This window comes from Phalangium opilio, unplaced genomic scaffold, assembly GCF_054372755.1.
Source record: "Phalangium opilio isolate 3A_F unplaced genomic scaffold, DU_Popi_V2 ptg000003l_1, whole genome shotgun sequence".
NCBI classification, from domain to species: Eukaryota; Metazoa; Arthropoda; class Arachnida; order Opiliones; family Phalangiidae; genus Phalangium; species Phalangium opilio.
In genome coordinates, this window is record NW_028324145.1 from 9196336 (window position 1) to 9220255 (window position 23920).

General features: G+C 38.1%; 1 protein-coding gene across 3 annotated transcripts in view; it reads left to right on the forward strand.

The window, feature by feature from the left end:
• The window catches only part of LOC149717643 (sodium/calcium exchanger 3-like), a 90896-nt gene that overhangs the window by 5110 nt on the left and 61866 nt on the right, over nucleotides 1–23920 (forward strand). For all 3 annotated transcript variants that reach the window (XM_089840345.1, XM_089840346.1, XM_089840347.1), the window contains exons 3-7: nucleotides 14933–15632; nucleotides 15785–16124; nucleotides 16219–16451; nucleotides 17364–17693; nucleotides 17960–18319. In XM_089840345.1, the coding sequence (XP_089696471.1) occupies nucleotides 15031–15632; nucleotides 15785–16124; nucleotides 16219–16451; nucleotides 17364–17693; nucleotides 17960–18319 (1865 nt within the window). In that variant the 5' untranslated portion in view covers nucleotides 14933–15030. The remainder of the gene's footprint in view (nucleotides 1–14932; nucleotides 15633–15784; nucleotides 16125–16218; nucleotides 16452–17363; nucleotides 17694–17959; nucleotides 18320–23920) is intronic.

Below are 23920 nucleotides of genomic sequence, written 5' to 3' on the forward strand. Positions count from 1 at the left end.
TATAAGGGCGCCCTCTCTCCCTCCCAATGTCGGGAAGTCGGTGCCAACCGCAAATCCGTCCTATAAGCGTTGCCATGGTTACACACGTGTTTAAATTCTCAAACTCCTGTCCATCCTCGTTCTCTCAGCTTCTAATCATCTCTCTCCCTCGTCCTCTCCCTCTTGGGATGTCACAAGGTGAAGAGACCCGGGGAGAAAAGGCGGCAAAAGGCATTCCTTTCGGTTTTGGTTGAGGGGGGGGGGTTATTTCCTCCCGTTTTTCTCCTACAGTACGTGGGAAGATTTTTAAACAAAGGCTTAGTAGCGCTGACTTTCTTGTAAAAATAAAACTTGGTAAGAAAAGTAGTACTTGTTCACGGAATCTTTTTAGAATTTTATAACGTTGCGAGTAATGACGGAAAAATAGGCAGCCCTTGGATGGACTTAATGGGAGGGTGATTTTTCTTAATCGAATATCTTCTTTTATTCACAAATTACTTCTGAAAGATTATGGATTTTTGCTTCTTCTTCTTGAACAACCTAATTTAGGCCTAATACTTTCTGATTGATTAGGCATATTTGAAATTGATCATCAGAATATGATGAATGAACGAGATGATTTTCTACTCTCAAGTGATGCCCAAACTGAAACGAGTTTTTGATGAGTTAGGCTTAACTCATCGCAATTATTTCTTTTTTTTTATTTTTACTTATTAGTAGACCAATTTCGGATAGTCTGCTTGAATTAGTTAATATAAATACAGAATTAAATTAAAAGGCATTGGGTATGTGGACAACAAAGGCATTGGGTACGTGGACAACAAAGGCATTGGGTACGTGGACAACAAAGGCATTGGGTACGTGGATAACAAAGGCATTGGGTATGTGGCCAACGAAGGCATTGGGTACGTGTACAACAAAGGCATTGGGTACGTGGACAACAAAGGCATTGGGTACCTGGACAACGAAGCCTATAGATAGGGCTTCAACATTAAACCGTCCACCAATATTGGTCCTCATTATTTTTGAAGTCACATGATCTAACGTTTTTGTTGTCCACATATCCATCAATGTTAAGTCTTAAGACAAGAAGGTGTTAAAACACCAGACTCCATTTTAACCCCTCCCCCTACCAATTTTGAAAAGGTTTACTATACTATAGATTAAATCTTACAGAAACCACCTTAACAATTTCGCAATTTCAAACCGTGAGAAATTTTGCCTTAATCTTTATACAGTATGAAGAATGATACAATTTGTCTTCGTGTAGAAAAGCGTTTAACACGCACGCTCCCCTTATTGTTTGGGTTTTTTTTAAGAACATAGTTCTCAATATAGATTTCTTGGAGGAATTCGTGCATGGCAGACTAAATATCTTGACCAAAAATCCGATACTTTACTCTTTCTTTTCTTCGTTTTCGTTTTGTTCATCGTAACATTGTAAAGTCGAGTCTTATATTTCTTATCACGCGTACCAGTATACCCCCCCCCATTCATATTTAGCATTAATTTACATAATGACTTGTAATACGTATTACAACTTCTTGTGTTGTGTTGTATTTTGTAATTTTTCTTTTGTTTGCGCTGTGACTTGAATTTCTGAAATGTATAGTACAAAACTTAAATAATCGATGGTTAAATGCGCTGTGAATTTGCGGTTAAAGACCGTTCAATGTTTGGGTCTGTAGCAGGGAAACCAACACATAGGGGTGGGTTTTGATCCTTCTCTGCGCAATCTCATGAAACAAAAACACTACAGCGCAGGTGCCAAAAAGTGAGATGGAAGGCCGTGTCTTTCCCTCGTAGTTCCATCAAAATGGTCTATTTGATGTATCAATCATAATGTACCGATACTGAGCGTTGTTCGACTATACTTATTACCGTCGAAATGGTAGCAAAACGAAAAGTTTTTTTATTGGAAAATTGGATGCTACTGAAGTACGGTTTAGTAATTAGTAATTTTCTTATCTTTTCCTAGTTTTCTGATTTCTAATTTTTTTTTATTTGAGTGTTTGCCAAACCACTCGATTTTGTATTAGATTCTCAGTTATTCGTGTTCTTCGATTTTTCTTTTTCTTGAGTTAAGTTTTCTCTTCAACATCAAAAGGAGCAAAGTTCGATACTGTTTTTTTTTAGTTGTAGATTATGAAAAAACACTCGAATTTGATAATCTTATGGCATACTTAAAATTGTCACTGCAGTTTTCTGCCCTTTAGCTAGTCGCGTCATTTGCAACAAACGTCAGTGCACTTGTAAGATTCATGACCGTATCTTATCTATTATTTAAAGGAAATGGTTTACTTATTCGAGTAGGGTTAGGCCTTAAATAGTCCATACCCATTAAGCCTTGGTATATTAATTAAGACGCTAAGTCTAAATTATACCATTTACAGAGATAAGTCATGCCTTAACGTGGTTTTAACTGCATTCAAGCGCAAATTTCAGTTAATTAGAAAACCGGAGGAAATTTTCCCAATTACGTTTTTTTCTCTCTCTCTCTCTTTCTCTCTCTTTTTCTTCTGTTTCTGATACGATATTGAAGTCCCGTCGTTGCCATAGTTTCAGAAAGTTTAATTGACGCAAATTTTGGTCTTCCATATGCATACGCAAAATATTTCAGTTCCAAATGTAATGTCTCTTTTATAACTTCCATTGTTAATGGGTAACATTACCCTGAATATAGTAGCTTAGGAGATAGGGCAAAAATCGCCACTTTTTTAGATTATACAGGGTTCATACTGAACCTGGATAAGTCAGGGATTTGGCAAATGGGGGAATAAGTCAGGGAGGTAAATTAATTTCCTAAAATGTCAGTGGTTTCTTTTAATGTATCAAACCATGCTTCGTACAATGCTAAGTATGGGTCAGCCCGGTCAGGTGTGGTAAAGTGGACTTAAAATGGTCAGGGATATTGGCATGTTAAAGTCAGGGATGGGAATTTCGCCCGAACCCTGTTATAAACTGTAGCCGAGTTGGAGCTCTAATAGCTTCTAACTTTTTTTAAAATTATAAACTATCTCTAAGTTGGAACTATTATATAGTTTTCAACTTCTGCTGCACAATATTTACCCGCACTAATAGATTAAATGTTCGTGTATTTTAAAACTCGCGCTTGGTTCTGAATGTGTTTAAGTTAAGTCCTGAAAGTTTAGACATAAAACACACCAAACACATTATTTGAACTAATACTATTTAACGATTTTTTATTCGTACAAATAGCTAGGTCTGTAAACGAGCTCTACACTTTGGATAGGTCATAGCATAAGTTTATAAGATATGTTCCTCCATAAGTTTGTCACTGGTTGTAATTTTCAAACTGGAGCTTGTCATGAAGTGAGTGATGTTGGTCATAGATTCGAGGTAAAGCGACGCCTGGTGCATGAGGCGCTGCTATCAAAGGCTTAGTACAGACTAAATAGGAGCTAGATGGAAGTCCTGCAAAATTAACCACCGAGTGTAGGACTTCAATTCTCGTTTCTCGTTCTCAAACTATCTCGAGCTGTAAGTCTCTATCTAACATTGCGAAGTATAGGAGGTGTCATACTTATCTTATAAACTTATGGTTATAGAGAAAGTAAGAAAAATTTCGATGAAAGTGGAGAATAGTGTGTTAAGCCTCACATCTTCTCAATACATCGATAAAAGTATTTTTTCTTACCCAATAGATATTTTTTCTTTCCATTCTTAAAAGATCCCTGGGAAAGTAGCTAGCTGGCTGGTCGCTTTTGCTAGTAATATAAAAACCCCCCTTCCTATTCAAACTCGATATTCCCCATACATATAAGCCTAGTTTAAGTTAAATCCTGAATAAAGAAACGCAGTCAAGTTTAGGAGACGGATCCATTGGAATTTATTTTCTTCTGTATATTTTTATTTTCTAAGGTATCTTTTTTTGGGGGGATTAAAGCGCTCTCTCCTGGTATCTTCTTATTTTTTTCAACTCCAAGGATGCATATAACCATTGATGTAAATGGGAAGTTTCTTATTTATTCGTACAATCACTCTTTACAGCTTGAGTCAGTTCGAATTTAAAATAATAGTTTCGGAACTACCCAATTATTTTCATTCAAAAGGAAGTTTTTTTTTTCAATTTCAGTATGTCAGACAGTTCATTTGAATATATTGTAATACGAAATACACCAATCAGCTTTTGTCTGTTTTCTAAAGTCTGTTAGTAACTCTTGTATAGTTACTTTAACCCGAACTAAAACTGTACAGTTAATATTGGACCTAATACAGGGTGTTTCTGATAAATCTGCCTTCCATAAATTAAGGGGGATGTTCTTAGGAAATCGATTTTGATTCGAAAATGTAACTTATCTCCATTCTGTTTGTCCCAAGGGACACAGTTTTCGAAATTTTATGATTCGAGTGTTTTATGGATGACCCCCTTAATTAATTGATTAGAAATAATTGTCTATCAATCAGTTTCTTAATTAAATTTAAGGGGTCATCCCTAAAATACTCTTGACAATCTTAACTTGGACACAGTGTCCATTATTGGAAAATGGAAATAGAAATTACATTTTCGATTCAAAATTCTTTTCCCAAAGAACATCCCCCTTAATTTATATATTTTTTTCACACATGGAGGATTCATACCATTTACACCAGGAATCCGGGCTATCTGGAGGACAAAAGCAGACGGGTTTTTGTCCTCCAGATAGGCCGGCCTCCTTGCGTAAATGGTATGTATCCTCCATGTGTGAAAACTATCTATAGCATGCAGACTCATTAGACACACCCCAAATTATGTAAGCGAACATTTATAATACGCAATATTTCTTTAGGTGTTAGTGTATAAATTGGCTTTTATCATTTTAATTCCGAATTAGGGAGTGTTAGGCCTACACTGCATCGTTGTGAAGTAATAAAGCTAAAAATCGGGGACACTGAGTCGTTGAACCGTTTTCGATTGAGTTTTTAAAAACAAATCATATTTTTCTCTTCCGAACTTATCTCTCTCTCTCTCGTTTTCCCCATCTGTTATTTTTCCATAAACCAATAGAGTATGGCGTTCTGGGCGGTTTTGTTTTTATCTATGTACATAGGTAGTAATAGCTTTAAAATACTACAACGTTGTTGTCAATACACGCCATAGATAATGTTTGCACTTAAGGAAGATAGAGAAATTTCCTACCAACGTTTCTTAACTTTAAACTTTAACCGCGCATGCGTTTCAGGGTTGCCAGAAAATTGTTATTAGAGCATGGCAATGCATCAACCCTGTTGCGCGTACTTATCTATCTTACTATGTTTAAAATTTACTTGACCCGAGATTAACTTGAAATTAAATCATAGTTTTTAAATTATTTGCATACGAAGTTAGAACAAGTTACAATTAAGCACTGACTTATTGCTTTAAAACTAGAAGATAAAAGAGCTACCTTACATCAGATTCACAATGCTTTTATAGAAATTAAAGTTATTTTTTAGTTAGAGAAATCCTATCATTAGATAAGAGGTTGAGTTTTTTATTAGTTATTTTTTAGCGCTCTGTATGTCCCGATACAGAGGGTTGTATGCCTACCCCTTTTTTACGTCGAAAAGGCCGAGGGGGTAGACACTTGAGAACTCAGGTGTACAATATGTCTTGAACTCAATGTACTGTCAAAGCTGAACTCTGAGTTCCGATGGTTTTGAACTCGAAGCACTGTCAAAGCTGAACTCTTTTGAACTCAGGTGTACACAGAGATCCAGAGCGTCTACCCCCTCGGAAAAGGCCTATCGCATTCACGGATGAGTGGCAACACTTTGTCCACACACACTATCTATCAGGTCAGGCAGCGAGTTTGGGATGAAGAAGTATACATCTTTAGGTTAATATACTTTTAACACGTTTCAATATTAGTCAAGGCCAGCTGTTAAATGCTCATACCGGCGTGAGTTCATCGTAAATGATATTGGGCAATGATAAGTAGGGAAGTTTTCGATAGATAAAGCCCTTCCTGTAGTAATAGCTGTCACCAACAGACCTTAACTTACAATATTCGGGACTCCATATAGAAACGTTAAATTACACCCCAGTGTCACCAGTTTTCGTAGTAACCCTTTTCAGGCTTTTCTACATGCAGTTAACCATATTTTCAGACCTTTTTTTTTTTTTTGAATACGATACAAGTCGTTTTCTTTATAATTTTGCACCGGTTACTATGGTAACCAGGCACCTTAGGCAGGCTGTAGAGAAATGAAATGACGCGATGATGGTTCTATTTTGAAAATATATCGACTGAATTTTAAGTAGGAACTGCATTTAAATGTATCTCATTTCAATCTAAGTATTTTCTTAATAATTGGATTTTGTTTTGTAAGCTTTTTTTCTCTCTCTGAGTGGTGAAGTGAAGCATTTTCTGGATTAGGCTTATGTTCCAACAGACCAGTCATCCATGGGTCCCCCTAGAGATTTGTTATGAATAGAACTGATTCAAAATGAACTGAGCGGACGCGAATTTTAAATTCATTCAACCTACTGAATTAACCTACTTGGATCCTGAAATGATGTAATTTATTTGATATCGGTTGATCTAATTATGATCAATTTCCTTTTGCCATCAAAATCAAGATCCAAGTTATTTAGCAAACGAAAGTATTTTTAGTCGCCAATCTATAAAAACTGTTGATCTATTTCCTTACTATAGCTTCTACCATCAATATTAAGACCCAATAAGTTCTATATATAGAGGAACATAGTCGTCTATAGTCGCGAATGTTACGATCTATTTCAAGAATTGAATTATATTTAATAGCAGCTCTATTATATTATATTATAAACGGAATAAAATCACCGATAGGTCGTTATGACGCCTTCAAATATACTATACTAACATAAGTTCGTAAGATTATGTTCCATAAGTTTGTCACTGGTAACTTAGAAACTGGAGCTTGTCGTGAAGTGAATGAGGTAGGTCATAGATTAGAGGTAAAGCGACGCCTGGTGCATGAGGCACTGTCAAAGGCTTAGTTCAGAATAAATAGGACTAGATGTAAGTCCTACAAAACTAACCGAGTGTATAGGACTTCAATTCTCGCGTCCAGCTCTCAGTAAGTCATACTTATGGAACATATCTTATAAACTTATACCGTCTTTTTTTACGTAATGGGAAGAATGATTTAGCTAAGTCTACTAAACAATGTTTCGATGGTTAGGCGCGAATTGTCTCTCGTTGGATAAAATTAGATCTCGGTGGCAAAGTGCCCGATCCCAAAATAAACTCATTTCGCCTCGTATCTCATTCGGAGCAGCGCACCGCGGCTTCGACTCAAAAATTTACCGCAACTGACTCCCGTTATGTGTAACTTACTCTCTGTCATCCACCATCCCTCCCTCCTTCATCTCGCTTCCACCGGCTATGATTCTTATAATTGTTTCAAGGCGAATATCCTTCTCATTTTTATTTTTTTCATAAAGGCCACAGCGAAACCGCGCTAAAATTAATTAAGAAAGGATGAGAGATAAAAATAAAAAAATTACTGCGGATTTCAAAAGAGAATTTTATTTCTTTGAACGATTTTTTATTTATTTAAGGTGTTTTCTTTGTGTTGTTAGAGGTTCATTATAGAAAGAATATAATGTGGGGTGGCGTAGCGGTTAGCGCTTTCGCCTTGCAGCAAGAGGATCCCGGGTTCGATCCCGGACTGTGGCACCGGTTGAAATTCGGGGAACAAATCCCGCCGCGTAGAGTTTGCAAGTTCTCTTCCCACTTGTTAAAAGGAGTTTTCTGGTTGTGTGTTGAAGATCTTTAAAATAATTAATATATTTTTTTATGTCTCTCTCTCTCTCTCTCTCTCTCTCTCTCTCTCTCTCTCTCTCTCTCTCTCTCTCTCTCTCTCTCTCTTTCTCTTTCTCTTGACGCGCCAAGTTTTCTTAATTTTCTTCCATTTCTTCAGTAAACGTTTCGTTTAATTAAAACTCATTATTTCTCGAGTCTTTCAAGATCTTTAAATGCGTGTGTGTGTGTTGAAGGAACCATGCGTGAATTTGTTGCTGAAAAGAATTAAGCAAAATGAATTACACGGCGACCTGACTAAATTAAAAGATAATTTTGAAAAAGATTAATTAATTAAAAATGCGAGTGTTAATTAAATTTTAAGATAGAGCGCGGTTGGTATTATTTATAGATTCTAAGATTGAATGTTGGTGGTCGTGTATGAATTATTATTTAGCTCTTTTCTCTTATATATATATAGAATGTCATTGATCAATCAGTTGCCGGATGTTTTAGTTTCAGACGGTCAGCTTTTTTGACTCGAAAGGTTATTACGCGCATATTTTTAAATATGATAAAGAAGTCAACGCACGTTTTATGTCAGTGTGTCACTCAGAAGTCTCTTTCGATATACTCGGCAGAATTAATTTAATTTAATAATAGTTTAAAATTAACATTTGGTCTGGAATTTGATTTCAAACTATGCGAGGTTGATATTTGTGCTTGAGAGAATTTTGTGATATTTCTGCTTTTGAGAACTTTGATATTTCTGCTCATGAGAATTATTTGATATTTCCAAGAAGTGATATCTAGTTTATTAGGGAGAAGGTATAACTTCCCGCCACATTTCCAGCTTTATCTACAGTCCAAACGTATAGTAGGTCCGGAGTTAATCCCCACCTCTAAATTACAACCAGCATCTCAATGGTTCTTGAAAACTCGCGTCAGCGCGACGCGAATGAAGAAAATTACAGTCCTATTTTCCGACTGAGGAGAGGCGAAATAGCCCGGCCTCCTTTTACATCCCCCCTTGTATTTTGAAAGGGGGACTGGGACTATGGCGGGCGAATACTTAGGCATCTTAAACCTTCTCCCTAATAAACTAGATATCACTTCTTGATATTTCTCCTTATGAGAATTTTGTGACATTTCTCCTTATGAGAATTTTGTGACATTTCTCCTTATGAGAATTTTGTGACATTTCTCCTTATGAGAATTTTGTGACATTTCTCCTTATGAGAATTTTGTGACATTTCTCTTTATGAGAATTCTGTGATATCTCTGCGTATGAAAATTTAATACATCTTAATGTGTTCCAAACTTCAAAATTATTTTGAATTTTTAAAAAGCATTCTCGAAACTTGCAATCCCCTTAATGCACTCTAATTTGAAATTTAGAAATATAGTTGTAGTAGGTCAGATTTTAGTGGAACCCAAATGGAAAAATCCAGAAAAGAAAAAAAGTATACCTTTTTTGCCTTCTCTTAAAATGTAGGTCTTTAAAAACTCGACTTTCTGGCGGGAAACGGGTTTTTTTCAACGCGTTATGCCGGAAAGCGTAACGAAAAGGGAATTGACGCTAAAAGATCCACCAGCACCAAGTTCTCGGTTTCAACCATAATCCAATGATACCGTAGAGAGAATTATCACTGGAGGAGTAACGTAGTCTGATATGTACTTTTTTGTTGTACCAAATATTGTTGAGGGTCCCTCTAGAGTATTATCATTCTTTTCGGTATGTTTTTCCCGCCTTTTTGGACCCGCTCCAAAATTTGATTAGAATGAGAAGTAAGGCCATGCGGGAAAAACGGACTCCTAAGCCTAACGTAACGTCTCTACTCTAGTAGTAGGTCATTAAGTCAAAGCTAGCTGGCTCTCTCCTTCTCTCTCTTTCTTTCCTCGCTTGCTTCTGACTCGATCAATTTCGGACCTAGATAACTGAACACGCTGCCAGGACCTTACGAAGCCCTAGCCATAAGGACGTCAGTCTAAGGGTTCGGACACTTGAAAAATATACCCAACATTTAAACCTAAATCTTTCTAAAGCGGCTATTATCTATGGCTAGTTAACGTTACCCCGAAAATTATACAGGATTTTACAGAAAACGTGGTAGAACTAGCCACTGAAGTATTGTGGGTTCTATGGGTGACACTTTTTGGAACACCCTGTATAACCCAGTATAACCAAAGCTTTTGGTATTTTAAAATTATTGAAGAAAAAATAAAAACGTTTGTTGTTGATAGGACAATTGTTCGACAGATATGTTAGCTGTGAATTGGTAGAATGCGGATAAGACAAGTGTTCGACACCCTTGCCGTGTCAGTTCAGTTAGGGTCTAATCATGGCCTAGCCAAAGTCAACCTTCGAATCATGTATATGGTCTGAATGAAAGGTTTGCGGTACGGGGTTCTTCCTAATTGAAAGTGGATAATATTATTAGGCTTTATTGAGTTCGTGGTATCCTTTGACATTATTGGATCTTCGTGGTAATTATTGCTTTTACGGAGGTTGACCATAAATGGCCGGCCTTATCAGTTTTTTGGATTTTTCCCAGTTAAACTAGCATTTCGGACTATTATGCTCAACTCTATTTAAAATCATTTCCCCTTTTCAGACAGTATCTGATGTTGTATGTGCATGCCCTAGTTTTTCAATTTTTGCAGAGGTGTTTCAAACAGAATTTGAGTTTTAAAATGATTTTATTTTTCAAAATTATTATACAAAAATTTATGGAAATGCCATTGGACATTTAGTGAAAAGGTGTTAAATAATAAGGATTTTTTTGTGAAAAATTCCCTTAAATAACAGGGAACACTTAGTGAAAAATCCCCCTAAATATCATGGAACACTTAGTGAAAAATCCCCCCAAATATCATGGGACGCTTAGTGAAAAATCCCCCCAAATATCATGGAACACTTAGTGAAAAATCCCGCCAAATATCATGGGACGCTTAGCGAAAAATCCCCCCAAAAATCATGGAACTTTTAGTGAAAAATCTCCCCAAATATCATGGCACACTTAGTGAAAAATGCCCCTAAATATCATGGAACACTTAGTGAAAAATACCCCCAAATATCATGGAACATTTAATGAAAAATCCCCCTTAACTAAAATATTGGAAATATATAAACTTGAAATATGCCGAATAAATTTGTTTTCAAGTATTTTGTAGGAATATTTCCAAATTGCTCGTTTACAATCTGCGCTTAATTACACTTAACGCGGTTCGATAATGAACTTAATTTGAACAAACTATAGGAATAGAATCACATTCATTTGTATTAACTCTTCTATATATGAAATATAGCGCGTGCTAGTTACGTTATCAAAAATATTCCTCTATGCGTGTAGATGCGTGTCACTATTTAGTTCATGAATGTTGACGCAGTGCTCGGTACACTATACGAATGTGTTTACCGCTTGCAGGTAATATAGGCTAAAGGCGAACGAAAACTAAACGGTTTTAAAAAAAAAGTTGTTATGGAACAATTTTAATCGCTTTTATGGTTAGAGCAACTCAGTTGGCGCGCGTTTGGCCGCCGGAAGGAAGTTGTCATATAATTCTCTCATTAAAAATCTTTCTCGATTCCGTTTGGGAATAACATTACAATCATTTTCACTCCTCCACTATAATTTTATCGGGTAAGTTTTTGCTTTCCTAAAAATAGAAACCCATAGTTGATAATTATTCAGTGGGGAAAATGCTGGAATAGACATAAAGGACAGTGATTTACCAACGGAACGGTATTTGAAAGGAACTTTTGTTCGTCTCGATAAGATAAGACACATTTTCGATATTCGAGAATGAAAAAAAATAATAAAAAGATTTTCTAGGCCTAGCTCGGATATGATAAGTTTTATGGATGAGTCTCTGTGATTTTCCCCGACCCTCTTAAGAATTAATACGATTCACGTTAGTTTTTCTTTGCCAAAGAGCACCGCCTATTCGGAATAATAGAAACCATCTACGTCAGATTTTATGTTTTGTAAAGGGATGGTGAAGTGTTTACGACTGTTAATACGAAATCCATTTCGATGTTCTATAAGAGGGAAACTTAAGGCATGGGGGTCTTAAAAACACTGCCTCGATCCATCCCGCTTCTTAGCGCCTGCGCTGTAGGGAGAGTTTTGGATCCCGAGAGTGCCAGTGTTAGTACACCATTTCGACGACGAATCTAAGGGGGGGGGGGAAAGACGAGGGGATGAAATTCTACCTTCCATCTCGCATCTTGGAGCCTGCGCCGTAGGGAGCAATAGATGAACTCCCCTTCGATGGTGTACCGGTAATAAACTTCAGAAACTATACGGGGCGCCTTTCTTCGTCGTCTAATTGAATAAAGACTAATTATAGATCTAATTAACAATTACTTAGCTATTTTTACCAGTTACTAAATTAGTTTCGGCCCAAATAAACCAAGATTCTATATACTAAATCGTGCAAATTATAGATTTCATTGTCTCTTTGATTTCTAAATATGTCCACGTTTTACTTAATGAAAATGAAGTGTGTTTCTTTTACGTCACCGACGTTTTTAAATTGTTATACACTTCAAGATAATATATATATAGCAAACTTGGCGATACATAGTCGTGATACGACACTATTATTTTATCCTTCGATCTTGAATACCCTTATAATAATAATAATAGTGTAGAGAGAATTAAATGAATTCAATAAGTGTACGTATCAAATAAGCCCCATCAGATTTTCGTATTACCAATATTTAAAAGGGTATAATTTTAATAAACTCGTTGCTTTTTAATCTGACTTTGATGAGTATGGCTTTCTGAGCACGAGAGAAGGTTTTCAGCTCGTGCTAAGCCTAGTAAGCGCACGCGCGCTGTGATACGCTTAAGAATTCAATTAAGTGGATTTTGATCGCGATAAAAGGATTAAAAGACCCATGCATGAACCGAGTTCAAAGGGTTGATGGCGGGTTTCGTGAGTGATTGCCTATTTAACCAATACCTTGAATTAATTTCTCCACCGTTTGATTACTCTACCCTTATAAGATCTAGCTTAAACCGACGAAAGCTTTATTGTTATTAAATGCCGACGTTTTTAATAATTGAATGGAACGTTGTAAGGGTAGAGTATTTCAGTTAACCCTTCGCGTAAGTTCATAAGATATGTTCACCATAAGTTTGTCACTGATTACAAACTGGAGCTTGTCATGAAGTGACGAAGGTAATAGATTCGAGGTAAAGCGACGCCTGGTGCTGATGGGATGTATGTCAAAGGCTTAGTAGGAAGATGGAAGTCCTGCAATATAACCGAGTGTAGTCAATTCTCGCGTCGTTTTCCCTCGAACTAGCTCTCAAGTATGGGTAATGTCATACTTATGAAGCATATCTTATAAACTTATGATATAAGGGAGGTAAATTGCCTACTGTTCCTACAATCATACGAGGTAATCTTAACCGACTGTTCGGTTAAGAGTAAAGAAAACGCCTCCGAAGCTATAAGATGTTCGTTATCGTTGAGGTAATAGATTGAAAGACAGTTTAGGCGTACAGATTTACCATTTTATACTGCCTTTAACTTAATTACCCCTTGTTTAGTGGACTAACTGTATCTCGTGTTTCCCGTTCCCCCCCCCGTTGTCTTAATAATTAATTTATATATGAAAGGCAATTTGAAGCTATTACCAAGCAATTTTAGTTAACCCTTTTCCTAGAACTTACCCCTGTAACTCGTTCTAAAACGCCAACGATATCGCTATGGCTTTTGACGCGTTACTTATAATATAATAGACTTGTCAATTGTTAACTAGATTGGATAGACATCTCATTTAATATATATACCCCCGCTAACAAACAGGCTATAGTTTAATTAATATGCAAATTAATTGTCTCATTAAAACCTCCTTTCTTCGTACAACATAAATATTTATTAAGTTAGAAAGCCTTTGTTAGTCATAAGAGGGATTTCCCATTTATGGGAAATTGTCCTTAGGCCAATTACTTTTTGTTTTGACAGATTTTACCTCAATTTTAAATGAGGAAATATTAATTTATTTTCAAGTTTTTGCTGTAGAGAAACTGTATGGCTAAATGGAGTTTAACTTAATCTAAAGATATACAGGGTGTTTCTGGTAAGTCTGCCATAAATTAAGGGGGATGTTCTTTGGGTGCACGATTTTGATTCGAAAATGTGGTTTCTGTCTCCATTTTCGAGTTATGGTTTGAGTGTTTTAGGGATGACCCCGGAACTAAATTAGAAATCATTGTCTATCAATCAGTTTCTTAATTAAAATTTCAGGGGTCATCCGTAAAATATTATTGACGATCTTAAGTTGAAAACAATGTCCCTTAAGGCAAACAAAATGGGGATAGAAGTTACATTTTCGACTCAAAATAAATTTCCCAATGAACATTCCCCTTAATTTATGGCAGACTTATCATAAACACCTCTCTGTATGTAGACTTTCCTAGTCAATATTCCTTCCAGAGTAAGGCTTCACGAACCAAAAATATCCCCCAGCTCTCTTATACTTTTACTCTTTCTCTCTCTCTCTCTCTTACTCGTAGGATATGATCCGTTATATGTTTGGCGCTAGCTGGGACATTTTCCAATCTACATATAGCGTGTTTTAGTAGACCTTTTGGCGTGTACGTTGTAAATATATATATATATATATATATAGTCTCGACCTTCTCCTACTAAGGTTTCCCCCGTTTTTTCGTTCCTTAATTTCATTTATAGTTCCTAGTTTGGTTTAAGAATATCTATATTCCGTATATTGTCGGTCAAAATACAATTCGTGAAATATATGGCGCACGTTTTTCTGGGTGGTATTGGCTGAACCTTTTAGATACGAAGCTAAGCGCCCTAATCCTCCCATTTCTATCGCTCTCTCTGGAAGGATTAGTTCCTACCATGAACGGATTTGGATTTATTCATGCTTTTGGTTGGTTGGTGGGTGGGTTGATGTCCTGGGTTGTTTTTATCGACTGCTAAACGACAAAAAATAAAGAACATCCTCTTCAGTTGGAAACCGCGCGGGGAAAGCTGTTATATACCGTTTGTAAATACGGGAATATGACAAGCTGACAACCGATTAGAAACACGAGTCAATGGTTTTAACCTAGCTATGCCTTTATCATGACATCACAAACGTTTTTTTTTTGTTTTTCAACTTTGAACTTATTTACTGGATGGAGACAGAAAGAATGTTGTTTGTTTCTGATTTGGTGTAGATTTTTGAAACTTATCACCTTTTTTCTTTGTTTTTTCTTTCTTAGAGTGTGGGGGTGATAGGCAATCGCCTAGGCCCCTGACGAAGCAAAGTCCACTAGGATATTTAAATATTCCTTTCGTTGGACGAACAAAACCGAGAGCCATGGTAGGCCGAAGACGTAGTAGTTGCGGCAGCTGGTCCTCTTTATCTTCGAGGCCCCAGCGATTGTCCTATTCCAGATTTTTGTTGCTGTCGACGGTCCTATCGTCGGTATGTTGGACGACGATCGAGGCGGCGAACGGGGTCAGTCCGGTAGTGGCGCCTCCCAGCGCCAATGGAAACAAGACCAAAGATGGGTTATGCACGGACGGTTTAATACTGCCCGCGTGGCACCCTATTGAGAATCTCAGTACGGGCGACGTGGTGGCCAGGGGTATCATTTACTTCTTGGCACTCGTCTACATGTTCGTCGGCGTCTCGATTATCGCCGATCGCTTCATGGCTGCCATCGAGGTTATCACCTCCAAAGAGAAGGAGGTCATCTTGAAGAAACCCAACGGGGAGACGCAGATCATTAACGTTCGCATCTGGAACGAAACCGTCTCCAATTTGACCTTGATGGCGTTGGGTTCCTCGGCACCCGAGATCTTGCTGTCCATCATCGAGATCTACGGTCGCGATTACCAGGCCGGAGATTTGGGACCAGGAACCATCGTCGGTTCCGCCGCCTTTAATATGTTCGTTATCATCGCCATTTGCGTCTGGTGAGCCGAAAAAACGTTTATTGATCCGTTGGCAGTTTCTTCTTGTTGTTGTCGTTCTTTTTGTTTTGCGTGTGGCGCTAATGGTTCTTTTTCTATTTTGTTCTTTGTTCGTGTGTCCCTTTCCTTTTCGATGGGTTGGGTGGCGCGTGAAGGGCAGTGCCGTGTTCGGAGAACCGTAAGATCAAACACTTAAGGGTCTTCTTCGTGACGATGACGTGGAGCGTCTTCGCTTACGTTTGGTTGTACATCATTATCGCGGTAATTTCGCCGGGAGTGGTTGAATTATGGGAAGGACTGACCACCTTCATCTTTTTCCCGGCCACCGTCTTAACCGCGTACATCGCCGACAGGCGGCTACTCATTTACAAATACATTTCCAAGAATTACCGTATGAACAAGCGAGGAGTCATCGTCGGAGGTGAGGGCGAAGATATGGAATTGGGTTCGCACAAGGGAAACCATTTACCCGACGGAGGAATGATAGAATTTAAGGTAAGTGTCTTCACCGTCACTCTATAGAAGACCATTCCATTAATTCCGGAAGAGAAAAGACTGATGAATAAATTTGAAATTGATTTTCGTTCAGCCAGGCGATGGTCACGACGAAGTTCGAGAATTTGAGGAACACCGGCAACAGTACATCGAGATTTTGAGGGAACTTCGAAGGAAGCACCCGGACGCTTCCATGGAAGAGCTCGAGATGATGGCGAGGGACGAAATTATGGCCAAGGGTCCCAAAAGTCGAGCGTTCTATCGAGTCCAGGCTACGAGAAAACTCATGGGTGGCGGAAACATTATGAAAAGAAAGAATCTCGCCAGGTAAACGATTAATCCTCTCGCCATCGTCTAGCCTAATCTTATACGTATAATATAAGCCTATAACTAACTTCGTAGTAGGAGACGACGCACTGTAGAACTTGATTAGAATTATTAGTCTGGAGTATTTCCCTCAGTATATCTGTCTCTTCTAGGACTTAACCTTCGTTCTATCTAACACTTGGTGCGTTTCTTTCATGCTTTCTCATGGAAGCCCTACGTTAAGCGAGAAAAGGTTTAGGTTCTATTTTGTCTTTTAACACCTTTTTTTCGACACCACTCTTTTTCTCTCACTAGCTCTTTTTTCTACCTTTTCTAACTATTTCATTTTTCCATTTTTTCCACTTTTTCAAGTACGCATATAGAATGATTTTTTTTTAATAATTTTTTTTTTAAATCCCGAACGGTAGTAAAATAATATATTTTAATTTCGACCTGACGCAAGTTTTTTTTGGGTATTTTTTTTTTAACTTTTTCTTTTGGTAAATTAAAATACAGGGTGTTCCATAAAGGTAGGTAAGTCCGAACACCTTCCCTTTTTGGAACACAGTGTACTGTAAGCTTGTTAAATATTAAGTTTAAAGACCGATACCAACACGTATCCAATCACTGGGTGTCGGTTTGCCTAACTTATGTTCCACGGATCTTTTGTTATAAACGGCAATTTATTGCTTTAACCCATAAACACTTATCAGGAGTGTTACGTTATGGAACATAAGTTAATTATGGTAGACAATTCAAGCATGAATTTAATTCATTACTTAAGAGTATTATTTCAATTGGTCAGTTCCTATGAAACAAGATGACGTATCTTGAATGGGAATTGAGCCGGCCTCTGATGCCCCATTTGTCTTCAAGTTTCTAACTTGTTTCTCTTTTGGGGGGTTTGGCTTTTGATTTTCGGTCAACTTGTAGAATGGATCACAAGAAAGACGACGAAGAAGGTAAAGGTCCGGAAAAAGATGTCACGCGTATCTTCTTCGATCCAGGACATTACACGGTGATGGAAAACGTTGGTCAGTTCCCGTTGACCGTATCCAGAGAAGCCAATGACCTTTCGCATTGCGTTTGCGTCGAGTTTAAAACGGAAGACGGCACAGCCAACGCCGGTTCCGATTACGAAGAAGCCGAAGGAACCTTGGTCTTCCGACCGGGTGAAGTCCATAAACAGATCTACGTCTCTGTCATTGACGACGACGTCTTCGAGGAAGATGAACACTTTTACGTCCGTCTAAGTAATCCCAGGTTTGTATCCGATCTCTTTCTCAATCTTCTTCGTACTCCGATCGAACTTCGGAGTCTAAAAACACTCTTGGCCTACTAACACACCCGCACCTCGCGGAACCACCTCTGCCAGACTTGGCCGGGCTTCAAGGATATTTCAAAATTTTTAAGGCCAGTTTTTTTCGTTCCTGGGTTATTTTCTTGAACGTTACGCTTTAAAGAACCACCTGTTATACGATGACTAAGACTCGTTCATAGACGAGTCATTTTCTAATTATTGCCAACAGGTATTTGACCCCGGATGGATTGATGGTAACGAGACCTCCGACGATGAATGGAGGATCTCCTCGTTTGAGTTCTGGCCAAATCGCGACCACGGGTTCCGCTCGTCCACCCTTGGAACTCGCCACTCCTTCCGTCGCCACCGTTATGATCCTGGACGACGATCACAGTGGCGTTTACTCCTTCGCCGAGTCTCTCTACGACGTGGCCGAATCATTCGGCGAAGTACGTATCCTGATCAACAGATACAGTGGAGCCCGAGGAAAGGTCATCCTGCCCTACAAAACTATCGACGGAACGGCCAAGTCCGGAGCTGATTACGAAGCCTCCTTCGGGGAAATTATTTTCGACAACAACGAAACATCGTAAGTCAAAAAGTTTTCTTTTGTCGTTAAGTGACATAGTTGCGATTAAGCGAGACTGCGACTTAGATACTGAAGTGATAGGTTTTTGGACAGACTTCAGATACAATTAACAAATTACTTGTTACACGCCAAAGACCATAAAATACCATACCAATCATCTATTTTTTCTCTGGGAATCGGTAGAGAAATCACCGAAATTCCAAGAAAAAAACGGTCTTTAATTTGGAATGGTGCCATGTTTTAAAATTTATACAAAGTGTCCGTTTATTGTTGCTCTGTCACTTAATCCCGAGCTGCTTTTGGCTCAAATTTACGTAGAAATAACCGTAAATTTACTTGGTGACGCAAAAAAAAAAAAAACTAACCAGAGTTCGTCTGACTCTGACTTAACCCCCTATAAGTTTGAACAACTTTTGAACCCTATTTCAACGCGACAGTACCATAATGGTTGGAACATTTCTATATACCAACGATAGTTTTCAAACTAACTTTTGGCCCTTTTAAAGTGCCTCGGAAGAATGGTAAAAGATGCTTATCATCTTCTTCTCTTCAGATGTTAAGAGGAACTGTTGTAAAGACGGTCCCTAATCCCCAGAAATTAGTTGTCAAAACTTTTACTCGACTTGTTTACGAACTTGCCCGTCAAAATTTCCGCCCATAGAGGAACGGTGGTCTATATATTGCGGAGCGAGGTTTTCGCGCAAAAAAAGTATAGAAATAACTCGTGCATGCGAGAAAGGATGCCAAACCTCTCTCTTACTTATAGCCCTTTCTTCTCTTAGCTAAGAACTTATATACGTCTTAGAAGTCTCCGTCCATCCCATGATGAGTTTACACTTACACTTAAAGCTGTTTCAATGGCTTCAACTTAACCTTGGTTGCATACTCGCGACGAAATCTAGTCTTAGTACGTCTCATTTCGCTTCAGGGAATGGATAGTGGTACTAAGATTTTTCTTCTTTTTATTTTTTCCTGGCCCCGGCGGCTCGCTGCTTTGGAAAAGAAAACTATTTAAAACGAACTAGCCGTGAACCGTTTTATCTTCGTGTATAGGCAGGGTTTGGGGTATTTTAATGACTATTGTAAATACGCTATTCCGGCCTTTGTTGTTTGGTAGCTTTTCAACGCGAGAATTATGTCGGCATCGTGGCAAGAAGAGAAACTATGGGATGCGAAGTGGGGTGGGATTGTGTTCGTGGGTAAAGTAGGAATGAAGGGAAAACGGGGACAAAGGGGAGTATGGGTACACTAGGATACTGTTGCACGGTATTCAACGGTTTAGTACGAATACCAGTGGCTTAGAAATCGTAAAGAGGCGCTCGAGGTCATCGTTTGAGGACTTTTACTCTTCCTTTCTCTTTTCCTCTCTTTTCTTCTCGGCCCAAAGAAACTCTTCCACTTCTCAGGAAGATGTAGGTTCTCTTTAAGCCCTGCCAGTTGGATGTCGGCCATCCTTTCGACCTCAAATTTCTTTTCTTTCTTTTTCTTTCTCTCTCTCGTTTCTCCACGCCCTTTTTCATCCTTCTCCGCGGGGCTCTTGATGATGGTTGTTTTTCCATCGTAAACTTCTATACCAAAGTTATATAGGTATATAGATTAAACTTACTTACGGCTTAGGCCTAACAATGGCTTTGTATTTGGTAGTAACCTATTCCGAAACAAAGTTAATGCGTAAGCTTTTAGTTGGATTCAAGAGTGGTGGTGTCTCTTTATACTCGACGCAGGTCCATTTTCAATTGGGAGTTAGGCTTGAAGATGTTGTATTATTTGACAACTTAAGATTGAAATATTTAGGTTTAAAAGTACAGTCAGTCGAGAAAGAGGGAAAAGGGAGGTATAGAGATAGATAAGAGTTGGAACGGTGTCATTGAGACACGCGGTGGTGTATAGGCCATAATAAACGTGTACATCTGTAGACGGGGATAACTTTATCTCCGAGCGCATGCACCGACCTATCAGCGGGATGAAAACTAATTATGGATGTATACAGCGTCTTCCTTCTTCTCCGGGAAAGATCTTCTTAAGAGTGGTTGGATACTTCAAACGAATTATAATCCGACTTTGAAATGTTTAAGTTTGGACTCATCAAAGATCACTATATTTGGGTGGTCGTATGAGGTCGTCACCTGGTCTTCTGACCTTTCGTATACCGTTTCGCTGCTGTATTTAGTGTTTGTTTTTTGTTGGGTGGTCTAGGAGGCTCGTTTGAGGCCACCACATAGTATTCTGACCTTTTTTTATCCCGGTTTTGCTGTATTTATCGTTTATGATTTTGTCAAATGCACTGTCCCTCCGAAAAGTATCTTCTCCAGCTAGGCTATTGGAAATATTGTGGGTGTGCTCTGTATTCCGTATATGACGTCACTTCTCTCTTTTTTATTCGCTTTTCTACGTATCTAATTCATCCCATTTGCCTATAAAGCATAACATATATAATATAGACGTGTGACACTTTCTGTCGAAATTTGTTTTTCTACAACCTTACTGAGTACCATTATAGCTGACATGGTATTGAACAGGTACCTTGTCGGGCGACCGCGACAAACCGCATAGCCCGTTTTTTTGTTTTTGGCAAACGTACCGGTCACGTGATCCCCGACTTCTTTCTTTTCCAACCCTCCCCCCTCTGTTCGTGAATATCTCAAAATATGACGTCACACATAGTCGGGAAAATGGGGCTATTTTAGTTTATGGGGCCTCTCTCTCTCTTTCTCTCTCTCTCTCACACTCTTTTCAATTTTCTTCTTTTCTTCCACTCTCTGTCAAAATCAACTAACCAACCAAAAATGCGGAGGACGACTTTTTTAATGACGTCATAGAATGCAGAATATATTGCGCATTGTTCTTCCTAGCTCTCCTTGTCTTATTTCCAAAACTTTTTCAGAATTTCTCGTTAGCTTCGCAGTCACTCGTGTCTTTTGTCTGCAGCCGCAGCGAGAAGAAATTTTTGTTTGTTTCATGAACATCTTATATCATTCATCAGCATTGCATTTTCGTTGCGCCATTTAAGGAAACGAAATTCTTGGAATTTCTTAGATGTCTAACTGTTATGAAGTTTCTTTAGATGGAAACATTCTGGTACATAAGTTCATAAGATATGTTTCTCCATAAATTTGTCACTGGTAACTTAGAAACTGGAGCTTGTCATGAAGTGAGTGAGGTAGGCCATAGATTCGAGGTAAAGCGACGCCTGGTGCATGAGGCGCGGTCAAAGGCTTAGTAATGCAGACTAAATAGGAATATGGAAGTCCTGCAAAATTAACCATCCGAGTGTAGTACTTCAATCAGGCCCGTAGCCAGAAAAGTTACGCAGAGGGGGCAGTATCTTTCTGTGAGGGGGCATGGCAAATGGAATTTTTTTATAGAATAACATAAATATCAAAATGTCAGACAATAAATATTTAAGCAGGTATTTCATTATTGACACTCATTTAACATTTGAAAATCTAACTTTTTTTAAAAAGTTTAAAAATAAATAAATTGTTAATAAACAATTCTAAATCTAAATTTCTAGTCAGATCTTTTTCGTAGGCTAGGGAAGTTAAGTTTCACTTTCTTTCAAGTGACATAGCTCGTCGTTAAAGTGAAAATACGCCAGTAGGGCAGGAAAAGTTTGCCTCGCAACTTCGCAAGTCGCTGTTGAGGCGTCAAATGTAAGTCTGTACCCCGAGGGGTCGGTCATTCATGAACTCCCGTACGCTACCCGTGAAATCCAACTTAAGAAATCCGAAATCAATGCTGATTTCGAAATCAAATAAAAAATCCGAAATCAGCAACGAAATCACAAAACATTAAAGAAATCATAAAATCAGAAAAAAAACAAAAAATCAACAAAGAAATCACGAAATCAACATAAAAATCACGAAATCAGAAGCGAAATCACAAAATCAGAAACAAAATCAGTAAAGAAATCGTGAAATCCATTACAAAATTCACGAAATCCAAAATCCAAAGAAATCGCAAAATCCGTCGAAATCACGGGAAAAATCTCAAAATTCGATGAAATTCATTGGATTTTATCGAATTCTGAAATCAAACGAAATCCGACGGAATCCGAAGAAATCAAATTGGATTTCAAAATCCCGAACACTTTTTCCAAAACGTCCGACCCCTCACTGTACCCCGACATAATATTTTGGTCCTGGATGACAAAACCAGCGATATATATCAAGGATAACCACAAAAAGCTAAAAATTCCAGTGTATCAGGGATACATATCAAAAGTGAATTTAAAACATACAAATGAATCAGGAATATATCAAGTAAAAAAATCCAAGTGTATCAGGAATATACACAAGTAAAGACAATAAAGTCTAAAATATGTTGATATACATTCTATATAGCTTGAATATTTGTGTATCAAAATGAAAATATTCATTACAGGGGCAAAGTTAGTTTGATAAGAAGGCATTGGAAAATTTTGAGGGGGCATTTAGGGGCAAACCGAAATCTTATTTGAGGGGGCAGGATATATTTTTGAGGGGGCATTGCCCCCTGGTGCCCCCCCGTGGCTACGGGCCTGACTTCAATTCTCGCTTGTCGTTCTCGAACTAGTTATCTTGAGCTGTAAGTCTGTAGCGTTACGAAGTATAACTAGTGTCATACTTATGGAACATCTCTTATAAACTTATGATTCTGGGAATGAATACAGTCTAATTCTTTTTCCCACGTGAAACGTGTAATCAGGGTTAATCTTTTAATTGAGAGTGGAGAATTAGGCCTTTAATCTTAATAATGTGGGAATAGACCACTTTCCATTGTTTACTTGGAGAGAAAGCAATGCACAGGAGTTATTTAATCAGTACTTAGTCGGGACTTTTAGGTGTACAAGTAACAAAGATCGGTCATATGACCAAAGGCAAACCGACCAAGGGCTATTCAGGCTTCTTGGCTGCCTTAACCGATAGAAAATGATTTAAAACCCAAATCCGAAAACCCCGTATCCTTTTCCTCTTTCCCGCATCTTCTCCACGTGACACGTTGATGACAATGTACTCATAGTTCACCCCTACGCTATTCCGCCTACTATACTATTATCCAAATTGGTTTGTGCCTTGCCCGGATCACCGCCTTCTAATTGAATTCGCGGTTGGTGGTCCGTCACTATAGCTCTCAGTCAGTCTTATTTCCCAACATCTTTTCTCTCAGCTGATAGGATAGAATCCCTCCCCCACATCTTTTCCAAACAAGAAAAATCCTTAAGACTCTTAATTGATTTTAGGTTCGCTCGGTTCAAGGATTTTTTCTTTTGTCTTTTATGTTAGATAAAAACCCCCAGGCTTTACTTTTTAAGTATATATAGTTTAGTTTTAATTGGAATTTTCTATTTTTACTGAGTTTTAATTGATATGAAATAGGAGTAAGTTGAATTTATAAAAAAAAGGTCGTTCATTGTATTGTGAAAGATAATTATTTTCGGGTTTCTTCTATCTTGCTTTGAAACGGATTTTTGCAAAATTTGCAATTGGGGAAAGGTTTCAGAACGTGATTTCATGCTATGATGATAAAAGAAATTCATTGTTTTAGAGGTTTTTGCCTTGTGCTTCTGTCTGTTTTAAAGTTTTAACCTATAAATCTTCCTCCGAAATATCTGTCTTAACC